The sequence below is a fragment of the Dunckerocampus dactyliophorus genome, chromosome 5 (assembly GCF_027744805.1).
Source record: "Dunckerocampus dactyliophorus isolate RoL2022-P2 chromosome 5, RoL_Ddac_1.1, whole genome shotgun sequence".
NCBI lineage: Eukaryota > Metazoa > Chordata > Actinopteri > Syngnathiformes > Syngnathidae > Dunckerocampus > Dunckerocampus dactyliophorus.
This window is the reverse complement of record NC_072823.1, coordinates 23,052,275-23,070,737: the sequence shown is the minus strand read 5'-3', so window position 1 is coordinate 23,070,737 and position 18,463 is coordinate 23,052,275. Positions and strand designations below refer to the sequence as shown.

The 18,463-nt window shown below is 41.7% G+C and overlaps 1 protein-coding gene across 1 annotated transcript in view; it reads right to left on the bottom strand.

Moving 5' to 3' along the window:
• Positions 1 to 18,463, bottom strand: part of kitlga (kit ligand a) — a 42,352-nt gene that overhangs the window by 7,784 nt on the left and 16,105 nt on the right. Inside the window, exons 2-8 of the mRNA XM_054777161.1 lie at positions 11,523 to 11,633; positions 10,877 to 10,933; positions 10,390 to 10,542; positions 9,336 to 9,513; positions 2,840 to 2,899; positions 525 to 622; positions 252 to 361 (exon numbers count right to left, since the gene is read on the bottom strand). Coding sequence (XP_054633136.1) covers positions 252 to 361; positions 525 to 622; positions 2,840 to 2,899; positions 9,336 to 9,513; positions 10,390 to 10,542; positions 10,877 to 10,933; positions 11,523 to 11,633 — 767 coding nt within the window. The remainder of the gene's footprint in view (positions 1 to 251; positions 362 to 524; positions 623 to 2,839; positions 2,900 to 9,335; positions 9,514 to 10,389; positions 10,543 to 10,876; positions 10,934 to 11,522; positions 11,634 to 18,463) is intronic.

The following is an 18,463-nucleotide window of genomic DNA, read 5'->3' as shown; positions in this document are numbered from 1 at the left end:
CTTTGACTTGTTCTTGTTGTTTTACCCTTTGTTGTTTTGTCTGTATCTTTTGCAGTGTTCTTCGGTTTTTAGAAAGGCGCTTACAAATTAAATGTATTATTATTATTTTTATCAGTGTCTTTCTTCATGAAGGATGCTGGCGCCAGCAACTCATACAGTGGTTTGTACAGATAAATAATCTGTATGACAGGAAATAATTGAGAACCACTGTGCTATGACATTGAAAATGTGAATGAAATATAGACACTCACTTTTCTGTTATTTCAGCATCTAGTGGGGCCGCAGTCCCTTCCGTTCCCGTGAAGAGTCCACTTTCTCCAGAATTCTGTGGAAGATCCTGCTTGTTCCGTCGTGATCTGAGCTGCTCAGGAGGCAGGAAATTATATTAATAAAAATTCGGGGCACTCCAGCAACAGATTACAACAACAGCAAGTGAAGCCTGAGTAAGGTTGAAAGGCAGCAGCTGGCTGCCACAAATTCCACACAACATAGTGCCGTCGAAGGGAATAAACTGGTGGACTCACCTTCCATACGAGCAGGAATAAGAGGGCTAGGAAGGGAATGAAGAGTAACGAAAGAAGACTTCGCTCCACCACCTCAGGAAGCAGCCGTGCTTGTTTATCTGCACACACAACAAAAACAACATTACAATGCAAACGTGTACATTCTAACACCTTTTTGACTGACGTAATCCTGCTTTTTCTCACTGACTTGTGAGGTGTCCGGGGGGGTGGCGTGAGAGGCAGGGGGAACTATACGATATAGTACCACTGTATGTACTATACTATACTATACTATATATGCATTTCTTCAAGGCTGGCAGGTCTGTTACTATCTTGGTTTATGTTTCAAAGATGCTGGTGCCAGCAACATACACAGTGGTTTGTGCAGATGTATGAATAAATAATACAGGTTCTCAACAAAAATCTCTGTCCCCTGGTGGTATAATTGAGCACTGCACTATATGGACCAACAGCTTGCACTCTTCTGGGAAGACTTTCTACAAGATTTTGGATGTGTCCATTGTGAGAGCAGAAGTGTACAAAATGTCTTTAGCTGAAGAATGAAGATTCACGGACCAGTAAGAACTCTCGTCCAATCTCTCATTGATTGATCACGTGTTCGTGTAAACACGATTGATCGTGTTTATCGCGTCACATGCCTACTCTGTAAACAAATACACGGAAGTCTGGTCTTTGGCTAGCGGGAATCATGGCTAGCAGTGCCAAGGAGAAGCCAGAGTTTGAAAACCCTCTTCCGTCATTAAAGTCTCCTAAACAAAAATGTTTTAATTGTTATATTTTACTATTAAGTATTTTACTAAAAACTAACCTTGTAAATTAGTTCAAATATATATATATCAAATGTAAATATTCAATCCATCCATCCATTTTCTATACTGCTTGACCTCACTAGGGTCGCGGGAATGCTTGGGCCTATCCCATCTGAATTCGGGCGAGAGGCTGGGTACACCCTGAACTGGTCACCAGCCAATCGCAGGGTATGTAAAGATTATATTATAAATTATAAATTATATTATAAAATATCTAAAATATAATTATATAATGACAAAAATATAATTATATATTATAATATATATGACTTGTTAAATGTTAAAATAATTACAGTATTAAAAGTACATTAAAATATAAAAATATTCATATTTATTTCTTTATTTTTAAATTTGACTATTGTATTCATTGCAGAATCACCTGCTGGCATTCCACATACCGAGAGCCAACCTCTGCAGCCGAGGATTGGACCGCCAAGGTCCCCGCTCTCGGCTGCCACTCGACTCAGGCTGACCCGACCCCTTGGGGGGACCCGTGTTGTGTCTTCCGGCTATGCCCAGCCACCAGATACTTGTCATCGTGTCCCACCTCCAGGCCTGATGCCACCAGATCGCGGGTACAAGCGGCTGAAATGAGTTATTTCCATAGAGTGGCTGGGCTATCCATTAGGGATAAGCTGAGAAGCACTGTCATCTGGGATAAACTCGGAGTAGAACCGCTGCTCCTCTGCATTGAGAGGAGCCAGAAGAGGTGGCATCTGGTCAGGGTGCCTCCTGGAAGCCTCCCTGGGGAGGTGTACAGGGCAGCCTCGGGGAAGACCCAGGACACGTTGGAGAGATTATGTCTCTCAACTGGCCTGAGGACGCCTCAGGATCTGCCGGGAGAAGCTGGACAAAGTAGTCGGGGAAAGGGAACAACAGCAGTTTTATGTTTTGCATTTTGTTCCTTCCCTGCACACAAAATGAACCAACCGTGAACTTAAAACCGAGCCGTCATTATGGTGTACCGTGGCGTACCCCTATTCCAGCGAAAAATTGGTTAAATGAGCTTGAATGATTACAGTTAACGACAATGAAGACTTTTAATACAATGAGTCACTAAAGTAGCCTTTTGAATATATCAAATTACTTTTCATCCTTCTGCAAATACAACTAAAAAAGCGTGTGATCATTGTCTGCACACGTGGACTGTAACACATAATGGCTTCTACATCTAAAGCTTGTCACGTTTCATATCGCACGTACACACTAGCATGATGATGACATAACAGGGGCAACAGGGACTTGAAGACTTAAAAGTTAAAAATAGTCGACGCAGCGAGGGTGCCAACATGGCTGGGAGAGTCACAGAGGTCAAGATAAACCGTGAGACTTTAGACGGAGGAGGAATTTGCCCTGCAGTTACGCCGTCAACCGAGTGACAAGGCGAGCTGTTCCCTGAAATTGTGGAGCCGGAATTTGTGACACACCAGCTTGACTAGTTTGGCAGCCCGAACACACAGCTGGCACCTCATCTTGCAAAACCACAAAGACATTGACAAAACCTACGTGTTTCGCAGCCTGTTGACAAATCACATTCTGAGCTTTCCCTGCTGGATGGCGGCAATTCTGAGGAAGAGAGAGGACAAGGATTTGAGTGAGGAAGTGAAGGAAACATTCAGAGAGAGTAAAAAACAAAGTTAGTGATCTGTGAAAGTCACGTCAGTGGTGTTTCTTCCACGCACAGCAGAGTGCTTGGGAAGATGGTAGGATTGCTGTGTATCAGCATGTATGCAGTCAAGTTTTGGCCTTTCCAGCCGTGCTACCTGAGGACACCTTCAGATGGGACCGTCCAGACACTCAGACTGGACTTTCTATGTCACCCGCAACAAGCCTTTGGATAATGGTAATAATGGTGCCTGGACTGAAAGCTTCTCACTCAAGAGCTGGCCTACATCGCACTTGTTTACAACAGCCCAACAGAGAAAAACATACACTTGTTTGGTTTTAAGTTGACTGTAGTTTGACTCACTCAAGACGGTCTTAGCATGCTATTGTGATCCTTAACGTGTAGACTTCTAGGACAGACCAAAAATGCAGGGTCGTAAATCAGGACAATGCTTCCCACCGGGCATCCTCCAATCGTTTACGATACGGTACATTTGGGGTGTAACGGTACACCATCATGATGGTTTGGTATGTACCTCAGTTTTACGGTCATGGTTGGGTCCTGTAAGGGATTAAAATGCTTCACTTTTGTTTAAACAAGTAAGCGCTTAAAGAATGTGAATGATTATTTTATTTTTAATAAAGTTCCTTTTTGGCTGAAGTGCAGCGTAAATAGTTCCAGTTTGTAGCCCTGTTCCCCATCTCTACTTAACAATTGCGGAACACTGATTTTGTCTTACCCACTTGTCTACATACTAAATTGTTTCCATAGTTCACTGTGAAGGCCAAGTGTTCCCAAACAAGACACTTGACCAACGGAAAGAGGTTTTCCAGCTCTGAGTTCTACTTGGCATTTTCGCTGGCCTGACTCCCGCAAGCCAAAGGTTGACTAGACGCGTGATGTGATAAGCACTTTGTGTCCCTCACTTTTAGTATGTACCGTGTGGGAAATCGATACGCCTCTGTACCGAATTGAAGGTTCCATGTGGAAAAATCTGATTACGAATAAACGTACTTGGGGAGTCACAAGACACAGTTCGCGAGACGAGACAATACACAAGATTGTGTCTACGAGAATGAGATGAGACAAGATTTTAACATTACTACTACTAATATAATTTCTACTACGTTACACTCTTATGCACTCTGTGTGTATGCTAGCGGCCCCGCCTCTACCCATCCAGACAAAGACACTGTATGACAGACAAAAGGGCTCACTCTGGTCATGCCGTTGTTCTATGGAACGTGCCAAAGTGCTGAAACCAATGCACAGAGTGAATTATTCCTCTTCCTGCCTGTTTGGAGGCCGGAGGCGAGGAAAACAGACAGACATTCACATGGCAATATATTGAGGTCGGCAAAATTATCAAGTTCATTTTCATTTATTGGCTGCACGGTGGCTGAGTGTTGGCCACACAGTCAGGGGATCAGGAAGACCTGGGTTTGATTCTCCTTTGGGTATTTCTGTGTGGAGTTTGCATGTTCTCCCCGTGCGTGCGTGGGTTTTCTCCGGGTACTCCGGTTTCCTCCCACATTCCAAAAACATGCATGTTAGGTTAATTGGCGACTCTAAATTGTCCATAGGTATGAATGTGAGTGTGAATGGTTGTTTGTCTATATGTGCCCTGCGATTGGCTGGTGACCAGTCCAGGGTGTACCCCGCCTGTCGCCTGAAGTCAGCTGCGACCCGTGACCCTAGCGAGGATAAGCGACATAGAAAACAGATGGATTTTCATTTATTGTGTGATTAATTAATAATTATTAATTAATAACGTTTTTTTCTGAATGAGAAATCTTGTCACTTTTTGATCTCGCCAGATCTTGTGACACGAGGTCTCGTGACATCCCTAATACTGTAAGTACCATAAAAGTTGCTCACTTTGCAACTACAAGGTCAGCTCAAATTGAACCTGCCTTGATATTGAATCTATGAGAGACTTCCATCAGTACTGAAGAAAAAAAACATTTTAGAACTACACACTACACACACCATCCAAATGTGACTGTGGCCTGTGTTCTGTGAAAACAAACCAAAATCAACAATAATATCAAATTCCAGTCCGAGTCAAGTCATTAACAGGCAATTATCTTTCTATCTCTCCATAACTATTCTGTGCACAAATCATAATTATATTTGTTTAGTATTCAGGAAACAAAAAACCTTTGTTTATTTAAAAAAAAAAACATCTCCAAATATGACAACTAATCAAGGATTTAAATTTACATTCCACTTAAACAGATGATGCATAATAAACATAAACTCATATAATAAGCGATATTGTTGCAAATTTTGCACCCAAAAATCAAATGTTCAGAATATCATACACCTTTTTGAAAAGGAAGAAGCTGATGAAGCTGTCTAATCTTCACAGTTTTAAACAAGGTTCTCAATAGTGACAGAAAGTAATTGAGAAGTTTGAGAACCACTGGGGCCTACTGTAAGTATGTCAAAATGAGTGTAAAGTAAATGTCATGAGGGGGCGAATAAATAAAGGGAATGGAAAGGTGCACTCTTGCTGGGGAGTGTGGGAACGTTATTTTAAGAAGCTGAGCTTTATTTGCCAAACCAAATGTTGACATTTCCCGAGTCAGGAGGCAGATTCATATCACAAATGTGTGAAATGCTCTGACTGTTCAAATGTGTCTGCAATCTAATAACAAGCATCAAGGCCTGTGCCAGAGGCTGCAACATGCCAGCATGTCAACACACCAGCATGCCGGCACAATTTCACCAAGCAGTTGCTAGCTGGCACCACAGCACACATGAGCTGCTCCCTTTTTTCCTTCACATAACACCTTTTCCACATGTCCGACTGCAGCATGCATGGCTAATTCACATCACATTTGCTGAAAGAAAACACATTTGTGAGTCACTTTGACCCGCTGAACCACAACACAAAAAGTTTTGAAGCCCACCTGGTCAGACAGGAAATAAAGAGAATCCCCACATGGAGCTGTGAAATATTGACAGGGTTGACTTAAGACATGACAACATTTTTCATGTGTCAACCAATATATCGCTAAATATTTAGGATGGATTGCTACAATCACGAATGTGTGACGACAGTAAAACCTAAAAAAATAATAGAACGCCTCTGAGGAATTTGTCAAAAGCGTTCAGTGAAAAATACATATGACTTCACTTGAAGCCTCATCAGCGTGAAAGGGCATACTCACACCTAACACCTAAAGCACAGTACGTTTGACTAAAATTCTCCTCTTTAGGCACGATTCCTTGCACATGCAAGCAGCGTAGCGGAGTCACAGAATAATGGTAATGTGATCGCACACAGCGGATTCTTTAATGATAACCAACACAATTCATAATAGAACTAAAATACTATACTATTATCCCAATGTTAAACCCCCAGTATGCTCGATCTCACAAGGATGTACTCGTGGGTGGTTGAGACGTGTTGCAATCCTCTCGCAAGTAATCAATGACAGCACAAACCTTGCAGAAAATAAATAATCACAACGACTCCAAATAAGTATGGAAATATTTCGCAAAGTCAAAGCAAATGCAGTCAAACAGCAGGACAGAAGTGATGGGATGGATGTATAGAGTGAGCGCAGGCCAGCAGGGGCCAGGAGAGGAAGGGGGAATCAAACTGAAGTCCATGACCGTAGGTATGGCCCAGTGTGAGCGCAACCTAAGAGAACCGTACTTAGTAGACTTCATGGTCTTGTCACAACTTTATTGGTCACAATTAAGATAGGGGCGATGATTTATTGTCCCCGCAGGGAAATTCTTCACGAGACTCTAAATGACCTTAGACCAGGGGTGCCCATTACGTCGATCGCAAGCTACCAGTAGATCGTCAAGGTAGTTGATGCTTATATCTATAACAAAAGTTATCTATTCACTTGTAGCGCTAGTCATGTAGAAAAAATATATATTGTTTGATGCCTTTGAACTCCATTACAGAAATCAGTGTTTTCTACACGTTCGCTTCTTAAACTATTATTTCATGATAAAATTAAATATGTGCCCATTGGTGAAACCTTTTCAATATGTTGCCTTGACTTCGGCTGCATTTTGTTTTGCATAATCATTTTAAATTCTTGTATTTTGGTCATGTTTGATAGCAAATGCTAACTGGATGTAATACATGAACTGTGTGCCCTAATGAACGCTACATAGCTAATTTGACTGACATATTACCAGTACTCAGGTTATGTACACAACTATTTAGGAGTTATGTGGAATTATCTTTATTTCCATGTTGAAGTGAATTATGATAGCAACTACTTTACCTGTAAACTTTGAAAATGTGAATGTGAAATACTAATCATTAATATTTACAATAGAAGTTCAGAGTTTACTGGTTATATTTTGTATATGTTATATGTTTTATGGAAAGAGGTAGATCATTTTGACTCGTAACTGGCATGCTGAAAAAGTGTGTGCACCCCTGATATACATGTACAACGTACATAAATACCTACTCATATTTTTTTTATAAATATAGTCAATATATATATTTTCTATATTTATAGTAGTAGGTAGATCTTTGGGACTTGGTCATTTCACATGTACCTCGCAGGCTAAAAAAGTGTGAGCAGTGTGAGCTTTAGGCATTAAGTGTGTACACACACTGGCCCTGGCTGGCATGCACTCACTCTGCATTTGGTTGTCACGTCTATTCTACTGTTTTATTTCAATTTCCCTGACTTTGTGGATTATTTCCAGTCTTATTCCAAGTGATTCTGATTATTTGTTTCGTGCAAGGTGGCAGATGTCATTAATTACCTGCGAGACAAGCGTTTGCATTCATTAAATGACCTGTAAGGGAAAGGCTTCTTGAGACGTCATCTGTACTTCTGTGAAGAAGGTGTCGGACGTTTCGCTCCTCATCCGAAGAGCTTCGTCAGCGAACTAACAAGTGCTGGTAGCCTAGGCCTACATTGGGGAAACTAAGCAAATGCTCCAAAAAAGGCTTTATCAACATCGCAGGGACAATTCTAGTGGGCCTCAATCAGCAGTACATCTACACCTTAAAGCAACCAATCACTCTTTTGAGGACAGCGAGGTAAAGATTTTGGCCAAAGAAAACAGATGGTTTGAAAGAGGAGTAAAGGAAGCTATTTTTGTCAAACAACAGAACCCATCATTGAATCGGAATGGTGGTTTGAGGTTCAATTTGGACCCTGTGTTCAGCAGGTTACTGAGACCAAAACCCACAGCTCTTAGTCTTGCAAATGAGGTGAAGCCAGGGCCGAGCCAGAACAATAGATGCTAACGAGCCAGTATCAGAGTCGTTCATACCCAACTACAGGGAGCTACACTTCCCTTTGATCGGAGGTGCTAATGGCAGGAGACAATTAGACCACTACTTCGCCCAGGCTTAGTGTAAGGAACCAATAGGAGGAGGGTGTTGGCACACCAATTCCGCCCACTCTTACTGTATTTAAGGCCTAGGCTACCAGCACTTATTAGTTCGCTGACGAAGCTCTTCGGATGAGGAGCGAAACATCCGACACCTTCTTCACAGAAGTACAGATGACGTCTCAAGAAGCCTTTCCCTCGTTGGACAACTCCTGTACGACTGAGAGCCTACACAGACATAAATGACCTGTATTTATTACGCACACAAACATATTCGCGGGTGAGTGAGCGTGCCGCAGGTTTGACTTTGTATTTTATTTGTATAATGAAATGTGTCAGTTATCATTAAGCACCTGCGAGGAGTGATCGCATTACAGTCACTCTATGCGTATGTGCGTGTTATGCACATACGCATAACATGCACTAGCCAAACATGCTGGACTTTGGATGTGAAGTGGGCGAAGGCATGGTACGATTGGCCTACTGTAAGCGTAACCCGTCTGGTCGAGAGCGCTAGCCGTCGGGCTAAAAGCCTGGACTCTCAACTTGATGTCCAGCGTGATATTTAAGGAGTCAGGGAGTGATATTTATTGATTATTGATATCAAAATAATGTTTGACAAAAGAAGGTTCTAGTAAAATTAACCGTACCCTTTCTTGAAAATGATTTTTTTGTTTTCAGGAAGCTAACGACCTACCTCATACTCACTGCTCACGCTGTGACCAAGATACAGTTCAATGCCGGATTTTCCAGCATTCATCCAATTAAATCCAATATGCAATTCTTCTTTACTGTTTGCTGACAACCATTCACACCTAACTGCTTGAGTGTGAGTGGGGGGCTGGAGCTGATCCTCGGCCTCTGACCAATCACGACAAAGGGGGACTAAGAGGGTGACGGGGAGAAGAATGCAGATTTACCCTGTACACGACTTGAGATTTATGGAGTATTTGGTTAAAAGAAACTTACAATAGTGCCCCCTGGGATGCAATATCATTATAAAATCCCCTGAAATGAGCAAAATAGGGCACCTTGAAGAATCACTTAAAACAGACTTTAAGCGCTCACCTTTTAAATATTCTTCTGTTTGTGTGTATGCCGTCGTGGGACAGGGAGGAGGCTCGCAGTCATCAGAATTGTCTCGATGCTGCGCACTTGTAAGGAAGTCTGAGACAAACTCAAAGTATTGCTCCGTGGGCCACCTCTCTTCCCTGTAGTGGCACTCAAAGTCGTACATGACAGGCTCCTGCAGAGACACAAAAAATAAATAAAAAGTCCAACTGACAGAAGCGCTAAGATTTCCCGTGTTTCGCTCATGCTACGTTCATGCGTGACGTGCTGAATGAACCCAGTTTATAATTTCATTGGTTGTATTAGTCCAGAGTCCAGAGACTTTGCACTTTATTTTGTTCTGATACGGAAGTTTGTGCCACATATAAATGTGCAGGCCTCCAAATTGTTACCAGCATTAGTTAACTGGATTCTTATTTGTGTATTTATTAAGACTAATGTGTCTCAGTGTAACCCGCCCTGTTTCGCACCGCCCGCACCAGGGCTCGAATACAGGACATTCGCAATGAGAGGCGAGAGCGCTGACCACACGGCCAAAAGCCCGGACTGTCGACCACGTGTTCGGCGCAGCTCTAAAGGCAGAGGGAGTGAGGTTTACCAAGTACACTTGCACAGCCTCACAGGCTGCCATCCGTTACATTAGCCTGAACATGATATAATAGTTGGTCATAATTTTTTTAATGCTCATTTTGTTGAGACCAAATATTTAAAATAAATATGGCACTTTTTCAATAACTAACATTGCATATTGCAGCATTTGTCTTATTTAGTGGCATCACAGTCAAAGAAGCATAATGCATTCAATCATTGCACAAGATGTAACATGCTTGCTGCCTATATTGGTATCTGTTGATGTCAGGTAAGGAAGTGCTGGACAATATCGGTATACTGTATCGGACATCAGTTAGAAAGCCAATATCGAGCATCTCTATGGAATGTTCAAATGTGACTTTGCCTGATTGAACAAAGACGATTGTAGATCTTGTAGACCACAAAGTAGTTTCACTGTACACTGTAATGGGTTGCATTGTTGTGTACTGTGTGTACTTACCACAGACCCCATGTTGAGCCGTAGTTCTTGGAGCATTTGTATAAATATGCTAATATCTTTTCTATTGGATGAAATGTTGCCAAACTTGTGCGCTAAATCTTGCAAACTCTCTTCCAAGTAAAAGACGTTGAGTTTTACCCAGCACATCCTAGCCTGAAAGACAAAGAGCAGACAGCAGGGAGAGGGGTTAGAAACAAGCTGTGTGCCACGTAGAAACAGCCAGGGCTATCATTAACAAGACAGGTCTAGACAAAAGCCTAAATAGACGTCCCAAGGGACACCGGGTCAGACAAAGTTTGGTGTAAAACTGACACAGAGGTAAAGGTTACACTAGTCAATGGGTTTCTTCCCATTCTGGGCGAGAATAGTTTTCACACTCCTTGGTGGAGTTTTGGAGTGAAAGCTCACACACTTGCTACATTTGGCACAAAGCTGCTCAGCAAATATTCTTATCGACTGAACAAAGCTTTATTGAGGAAAGTCTTACCTCTTCTTTTGGAACGTAACGTACAGGAATTTTGTAGTCTTTAGGAATATTATGTTTCTGTGGGAGGAGAACACAATAGGGAATCAATCACAAATACAACGCATAGTGAAGGATTCATTTACTTTTATTGGCATGACAAGTAACATGTGTCAAGCCAAAAGACGCCTCTGCCTTTCTAATGACTGATGTTGCTGCTTTGTCTTATCTTGACAATCTTCGTAAAGCAAACATATATATATATATATATAAACCAGCTGTTCTGTGGCTGTAGCATCTCCTAAAATGTGCAAACCACAAAATTGCGTTTGACCACAGAAGTCCCAGATTTTTTCTATGCTTAAAAACTTGATTAGGATGAAGAAGTATGTGATGTTTTGGTTTGGAAAAGTGACGCTTAAAACCACAATGTACATATATGTGTCATGTAACTTAGAGTATGTGTTTAAATATCAAAAGAAACTGCAGTGCAAATGCATGCATGCTGGTTGAATGGGACATGATGTCATGGCTGTCTTTAAATAAATTATGTTTGGTTAGCTAGAAAGCTGTAATAAAAGAACTGCACGATTATGGCTCATTAAAGTGATGACAACACATTTGATTGAAGCAACAAAGTCAAAGCCTTCCCACACAGTACCCTTCTTACCAAGATAGAGAGTCTAGAGACGTCATCTGTCACTGGGTTGACGTCAAATTTACTTGAATGTACCCCGAGCGTGATCAGCAGCAGTAAATGGACACAAATGCGTATCCGAATCTGCACAGACAAAAAGAAATCAACAATTAGTCACATGTCCGGCCGCACCAAATGGGAGGCGTCACGTTGAAGGGAATGGGAATAGTTTACAAAGCACACAACCATAAATATAATTTAACAGCCATCCAAACACGGAATATTCCGTTACGCTTAAACTACATCACACTTACACATGTGACACCGCCACCTATTAATAGGAACATACTCAGGAAACTTAAAACAATGCTTCACGGCTCTGAACTTTCCTGATCACACATACTGATATGAAAACAAACATACACCAGCCTTTAACGCCATACAAAGGATTCATACATGTCACAAACTTAACTGTGTTGGTTTTGTTTTTCCTGCTTGCTTGCTACAAGTACAGAACCAAATGGCATCAATCTTGACTGGAACCTTGGTTTTCATACTCTCTCGTTTTTCGTTGGATTGGGTTTTGACGAATATTATTGCCACAAATATGTCTCGGTTTTTGTACACTGTCTCGGTTAATGTACAACCAAAAAATGTGGCTAACAAACTAGTCGAGTGGCCAAAGAAAGCATCAATGTGTTGGTGACTCAGTCTCTTTGAAGAATAGCTAGTGGTTCTTTTAGATTTGGGACACTATGAGTAGATTCCAGCCAGGGAATCGTCTTTATTATGTGTGTGTGTGTGTGTGCGGTTTATTTGGTCACTGAACACACAGAACAATGAAAAACTTTGTATTTGTCTCCTTTCTTCCTTCTTACAAGCACTGCGAGAATGAGGTGTTCAAGTGCATTGCGTATTTTCGCGTGCTAGAAGAAAAAAAGTTGCAAGTGTCAGAACTTTGATAAACATAAGAAATACTGTTGAATTCAAGAGGTTGTAGTACAGTACAAAGGTAGCATCTGTTACAACAAGATTGTAATGTAAAGAGTCATAGTGAATTGTACCTGCTGTTGAAGTTCGAGTGAGCAAGTATACAGCTCTAACCGTCCACTCATTAAACTTAAGTTTGTAACAGGCTGTGTAGCTTTTCTGCCCCCTCCCGTCTTCCCTCCATCCACCCATTTATGTGTTTGCTAGTCTTCCTTAAAGGTAAAAGTCATGTTAAATGTTCATGTATCCATTTCATTTGTCATTTATATGTATTTTGCTTTGTTTTCTGCATGTAAAACTGTGTTTTGTGTTCATACTTGAGTGTCTGGAACTGGTAAATTGGATTTACATTATTTCTTATGGGAAAAATGGATTCGGTTTTCGTCAGCTCTTTTGGCTTAATGGCAAAAATCGAGGGTCTACTGTCCATTAATTGTGATTAGGACTATGCACTTTCTCAGTAAGCGACACAAGCAAAAGCAAAGCTTTGCACTGTAAATCAAATTTGTGGTCCAACATGGCGCCCATGTGTTGTTTTAGTTCATGGTGGAATAACTGGTGCATTCTTTGGTTTCTTAGCTGGCAGGGCAGGGCGGCAAGACCGTAAAGAGAATGCAAACATGCTAAAAACATTGCGCTGCACAAAGAAGATCCATACAAGACTAATCCTGATCTCTACCAATGTTCTGTGTGTCGCGAATGATCATGAATTCATGTTTTACTGTCATGTTGGCGCCTGTAAGCTCAGTAGATTGACAGATTGTTGTTTTGGCTTTTTTGGAACAACCCACAATGAGTCAACTACATTGAATATCATTTATATTTATTGATAATGCCAGCTTTCATGCTCAGACTTGCCACAGTCAAAACAAATTTGAGTTGTTAGAAATGTTACATGATGATTTTTATCTCTATTTGTGTAGAAAACATGACATTTTAGTGAGGATGTGGACAACAGATTCAGATTTTTTATTCATTATTGTAAAAACTGGAAACTGCAGTGGAACATTTAACTGATGATGTTTTGAATTAGCAGTTTTTCTTTTACTGACAATGATGGATAATGGAACCATTTCTTTAAAGGGATAGTTCGGATTTTTTGGCATGAAGTTGTATGACATCCCCATCAGCAGTGAAGTGCATCAACAGTGACTTACAAAGTGGGGGGTAAGTCACTGTTACCACTGTTACCACTGTTCCATCATGCAGCGGTGGGCGTGGTGTTCCTATGCAAACACTGCTCAATCACTTCGGGGATCAGTGTCTTGCCCAAGGACACTGCACATGTACGCAAGAGAATCAGCGACTTACAAAGTGGGGGGTAAGTAACTGTTGATGCGCTACACCGCTGATGAGGATGTCATACAACTTCATGTCAAAAAATCTGCACAATCCCTTTAAGCACAGTAGCTGTTAGAAGCTGTTAAAATAGGAGGTAGGAATCTACCACTAATTGAGATTATTGTTTAGTCTTGGCTGAGGTCTCTTGTTTGCCCTGTGTTTTGTGTTTGTTGGATGAAAATGAGGACCAAGAGTTATGAACCCTACAGCAGTTGGTTGAAAGTTGGCTGACAGTCAAGCCTGCGGCGTTTGGTTCCATTAAGAAAGTATTTCCCGACCACCTGCAGGAGCCCAGAGGGCTCGTCATGTCGGCGACGCTATGCTGACTTTTGGCTCTGTGGGAACGTCCAACTCCAAGTTGTGGACCCTCCGGTTAGAAGAGGCGAGGCGGTTGCAACATGAAAGTAGCTGAGCCCAAACTATGTGATGATACCGAGCCAACACATGCTGTGAAGCCTCGCAGAGTGAAGTGCGTCTCAGTGGCCTCTTTCCATCATGCAGCGGTGGGCGTGGTGTTCCTATGCAAACACTGCTCAATCACTTCGGGGATCAGTGTCTTGCCCAAGGACACTGCATATGTACGCAAGAGAATCAGCTAAGTGGTTGACACCTGGCATGAGTCCTGAATGAAGAATGCCTTCAAAGGCGGCACTCCAAGGGAAATCTTTGCAAATTATCCGGTGAAGGTCACCAGGCGTGATTTGTCAAGTTTTGTTTCAGACCTCACAGAAATTCCCAGAGTCACTTTGCTTGTCATCACCGATACGGACTTTTGCATCACTGCACGCCTTGAGCGTGATCAACATTTGCCTGCCACCATGATAATACTCTGCCATTTTCTGGTTGGTTCTTACTCTTTCAAAAAATAATGGCTAGGTGTCCGTACTTGGGTAGCACAATGAATGAGATTGAGACAGTAGTATTGTCACCTCTCAGTATTCAGTATTATTGTGTAGTGATGTGCGTGTCTGTCAAAAGTCATGAGTTTCTTTACTGAATCGGTATTGACAGGTACTCGTTTGTGTTAACTTGTTCACTTACTCACCCTTACTAGCTACATTAAAAAGGAAACCAGGTAAGATTTCAGGGATTATGTGCATGCGCTCTGTGACGAGTGAATCGAGTACTTGATTCACTTCAGCAGCAGTAAAAAGAATTGAGTTTCCCCATCACTAGTGGGGAATTCTTTCATGTTCTATATAAAAAAAACAGCTTGTGAACAGGGGTGTTAGTAGACAGAACACTGACTACAATCACAGTGCCAACACAAAAATGGCCCCCAGTTAAATTGAGTTTGAGGCCCCTGTCCTAAATTTTCTGCAATGCAAGGTTTGTGAAGAACGTGCAAACGTTTTAAAGCTGAAGTCCACTTTTACCTTAAACCTGTCACCCCAAGTCCTCTACACCTGCTGTTACATTGCAAATGAGAAGGTCCTCTGTGAAAACTAACAGCTGCCGCATCAACCGCATCAGGTGGCACTCGAGTGGAACACAATTCAGCCAGCTGCAAAGTGAGCCTCCTCTTTATTGAAAATCTTTCTCAAATGGCAAGCTGAGCCTTGTCAGAACCTTGCGGCAGTGCAAGAGTTTACTCAGGAAACAATTTGATTGCCACACTTGTCCCGCAGCAACTTGTTGCATTTCACTCACACACTCACTGCACTGCAGTTTAAACACCCCAACCCCCTGCCATTTTGAAAACTGTTTATAGTTCTCTCCAGGAGATTAATTCTTCTCACTCTGAGACATAACAGGAAAAGCATGGAGCGATGATCCATCCACAGCAGGAAAGACAAAAATAAAAAAGCATTTAAAAGAGCACATGGAATGTTATTCAATTCCTTATTGCTTGATCATATTGTCTGAAGTGGCTGAGTGGCACCAAAGTAAGTGTTGTTTTGGGGACAGCATGAAAAGAAAAAAATGTGTTGGTTACTTACTCTGCAATCATCAGCAGCTAAAGACACAAGATAAAAGGCTCACTCAAAGATTGGAAGTTTTCCAAAACATGCAAGATGGTTTGGAACAAAGCTATTATTCCACTCAAGCGCTAAACAGCTTCAGGTGCCAAAAACCTGCAAGGCACCGCTGATTGTGCCTCTGCTGGCTGAGAGAAATTGAGCTAACTGACGGTAAGTTGGACTAGTGCGTGATGCATGGGAGCTGTGCAGGAACAAATTAATACATGATATCTGCGGCAAGTCAAGCCAACCGTAAAACCTTCTTCTTCTTCAATTTCTGCAAAAATGTCATGTGCAAGATTCTACAGAAAGAAGCGTTGCATATAAAGCCAGGAAAGGGTTCAAGTGTGCCGCTTGCACAGCTGAAACTTCAATACCATGCCGTTCAATTCACTCATTTGTCAGTTGAAACCCTCCGCTAGGAAGTGAAAAGAGACGTTGTTCCATCTGATGCCGGGTAGCTTGGCTCAGGGAGTACATTTATCAGTCACCTGTGACCGTGTCCAAATCCTTGTGCAAGACACAAAACCTTTTCTCTCTCGGACAACATACTCCATTTATCATTGCAGTGGAACCTTGGTTAGCATATGCCCTGGTTAGTGTATTTATCGATTTAAGTATAAAAACTTACTCCAAAATTTTGCCTTGGTTCGCGTTCATTTCCCGTTCATTTCATATCGTTATTAATACACTATGTGAGTCCAACTGTGTTTTGTAATGTATTTTTTATCACAAAACGTCCCTGTGAACGGCGTGTTCGTGTAACCCTCCTGGTTCAGCCAGCCCCACGTTCGACCCTGGGCTTGAACCATGGTCTGCAGAATGAGCACTAGCCGTCAAGCTAAAAGCCTGGACTGTCAACTCGATGTCCAGTGCGACTCTTAAAGGTACATGGAGTGAGGTTTACCAACGTGCATTCGCAAAGCCACACTGGATAGCATCTGTTACAGTAGCATGAAAATCAGAACCACAAGTCATTGTCCCCCAGCTCCGTCACCCGTTTATGACATCATCAGCGGTTGACTTTCTAGTTCTTTGCCAACTAACAGTTACATGTGTGGATATTTCTTCCCCTCCTCCCTGGTTGCTTTGTCAACAAAAGGTCTTCAGTCAAAGTAAAAGTGATGTTAAATGTTTGTTTAATTTAATTTTTTTTTATTTGTATTTTATATGCATTTTGAATTGTTTTCTGTATGTTAAACTATAATTGTGAAATTATAAGAAAGTGTTTTGTGTTAACATTTTCGGATTAATTGGATTTGCATTATTTCTTATGGAAAAATTTGAGCATCAGTTTGACTCAGATGTTCTTGAACGGATTAATGATGATAACCGAGGTTCAACTGTATGTAAATGAAGTGACACTAAAGAGTCCACAGAAACCTCCTCCAAGCATGCATACATTACTGTTTAACGTTTTGTTGTTGGGCGGAGGTGGTGGTATGGATGAAAAACTGGGTCTTGGCACAGCGCTTCATGCACAGCTGGACACGATGACAACTATTACTTCCATAATCCATAGAAACCACAAGCTGCTTTGATGAATTAAGGAGGCACAGTGGGATTTGGTAATAAAAAAAAAATGGGCATGCTTCCTGAGTGCTAGTGGCATGTTAAATGTACAGCGTCACGCTAGCATGCACGCACAGGGTTTAACTGAGGAGAGGAACTTCCATGTTAGCACTCAACACTTGCAGGAGCTGGCGCAGCAACACGCTCTGATTTTCCGAGAACTGATTAAAGTAATGGCTGCCACAAATGACTGTATGTGCGTATTACAAGCTTTGTATGGTTTCCGTGTGGGTTTTATACAAAAATCCACTCTACGTCGACACCTTCTACCATGATGTTAGCTGGATGTTTTCATTTCCTTGTCTCCCAGAACTGTCCAGTGGCCAGCTACTTCAAGAATTGTGGGCGTGGCCCCATAGGCATAGTGCATTATGGAAGACCTGAAAGACAACTTCTGTCAGCACTTCTGTTGATTTACACGCTGCGCTAAAAGTCAAATCAAACGAAATAGGAGTTTTTTGCAAGACTTCTGACACCGAACTATAAATATCATTTAGTTAATCAATGATGTACAGGTTTGGACTTACCCATCAACGGATTCCTGTATCTACACTATGTCCTTGGTTTAGAATAAGTAAAGTAATTTCATGACAAAATGGTAATGCATTTTTGCAGTGGGCTTTGACAAAAGTGGAGCGCTCCCACATATGAATTGCTCATCTGCAAAAGTCTGAGGTCAAGAGGTCTGTTATTCCATATGTTAGTCTGGCTAATGTTCAGTGTTTTTTGTGTGCACGAACACGTGGCTGAATGGAATCCCTGAGGACGTGAAAGAGCGGCTAGCTGCATGGCTGCATGCAATGAAGGTTAGGTTTGTGGAGGCAGATAATTTATTGAAGGACATTCTGGAGGGGCTGAGGGGCCATATGGTATACAAACATTACACTAGTCTCAGCCCTGAGTTTCCTCTCTTGAGAGTTCCTAAGATGATGCAGATGGAGCAGATAGAACACAAGACGCATGCCATTGCAACTATGGATAGAAATCCACAATACCAAAAATACTGCACAACTATAGTAATGGATATACAAAAAGGATCACTCAATTTGTGACTGATATATCAGCAAAGTCAAACAAAGACTGAAACAGCCCTGCAGTGGTACTTTGTTG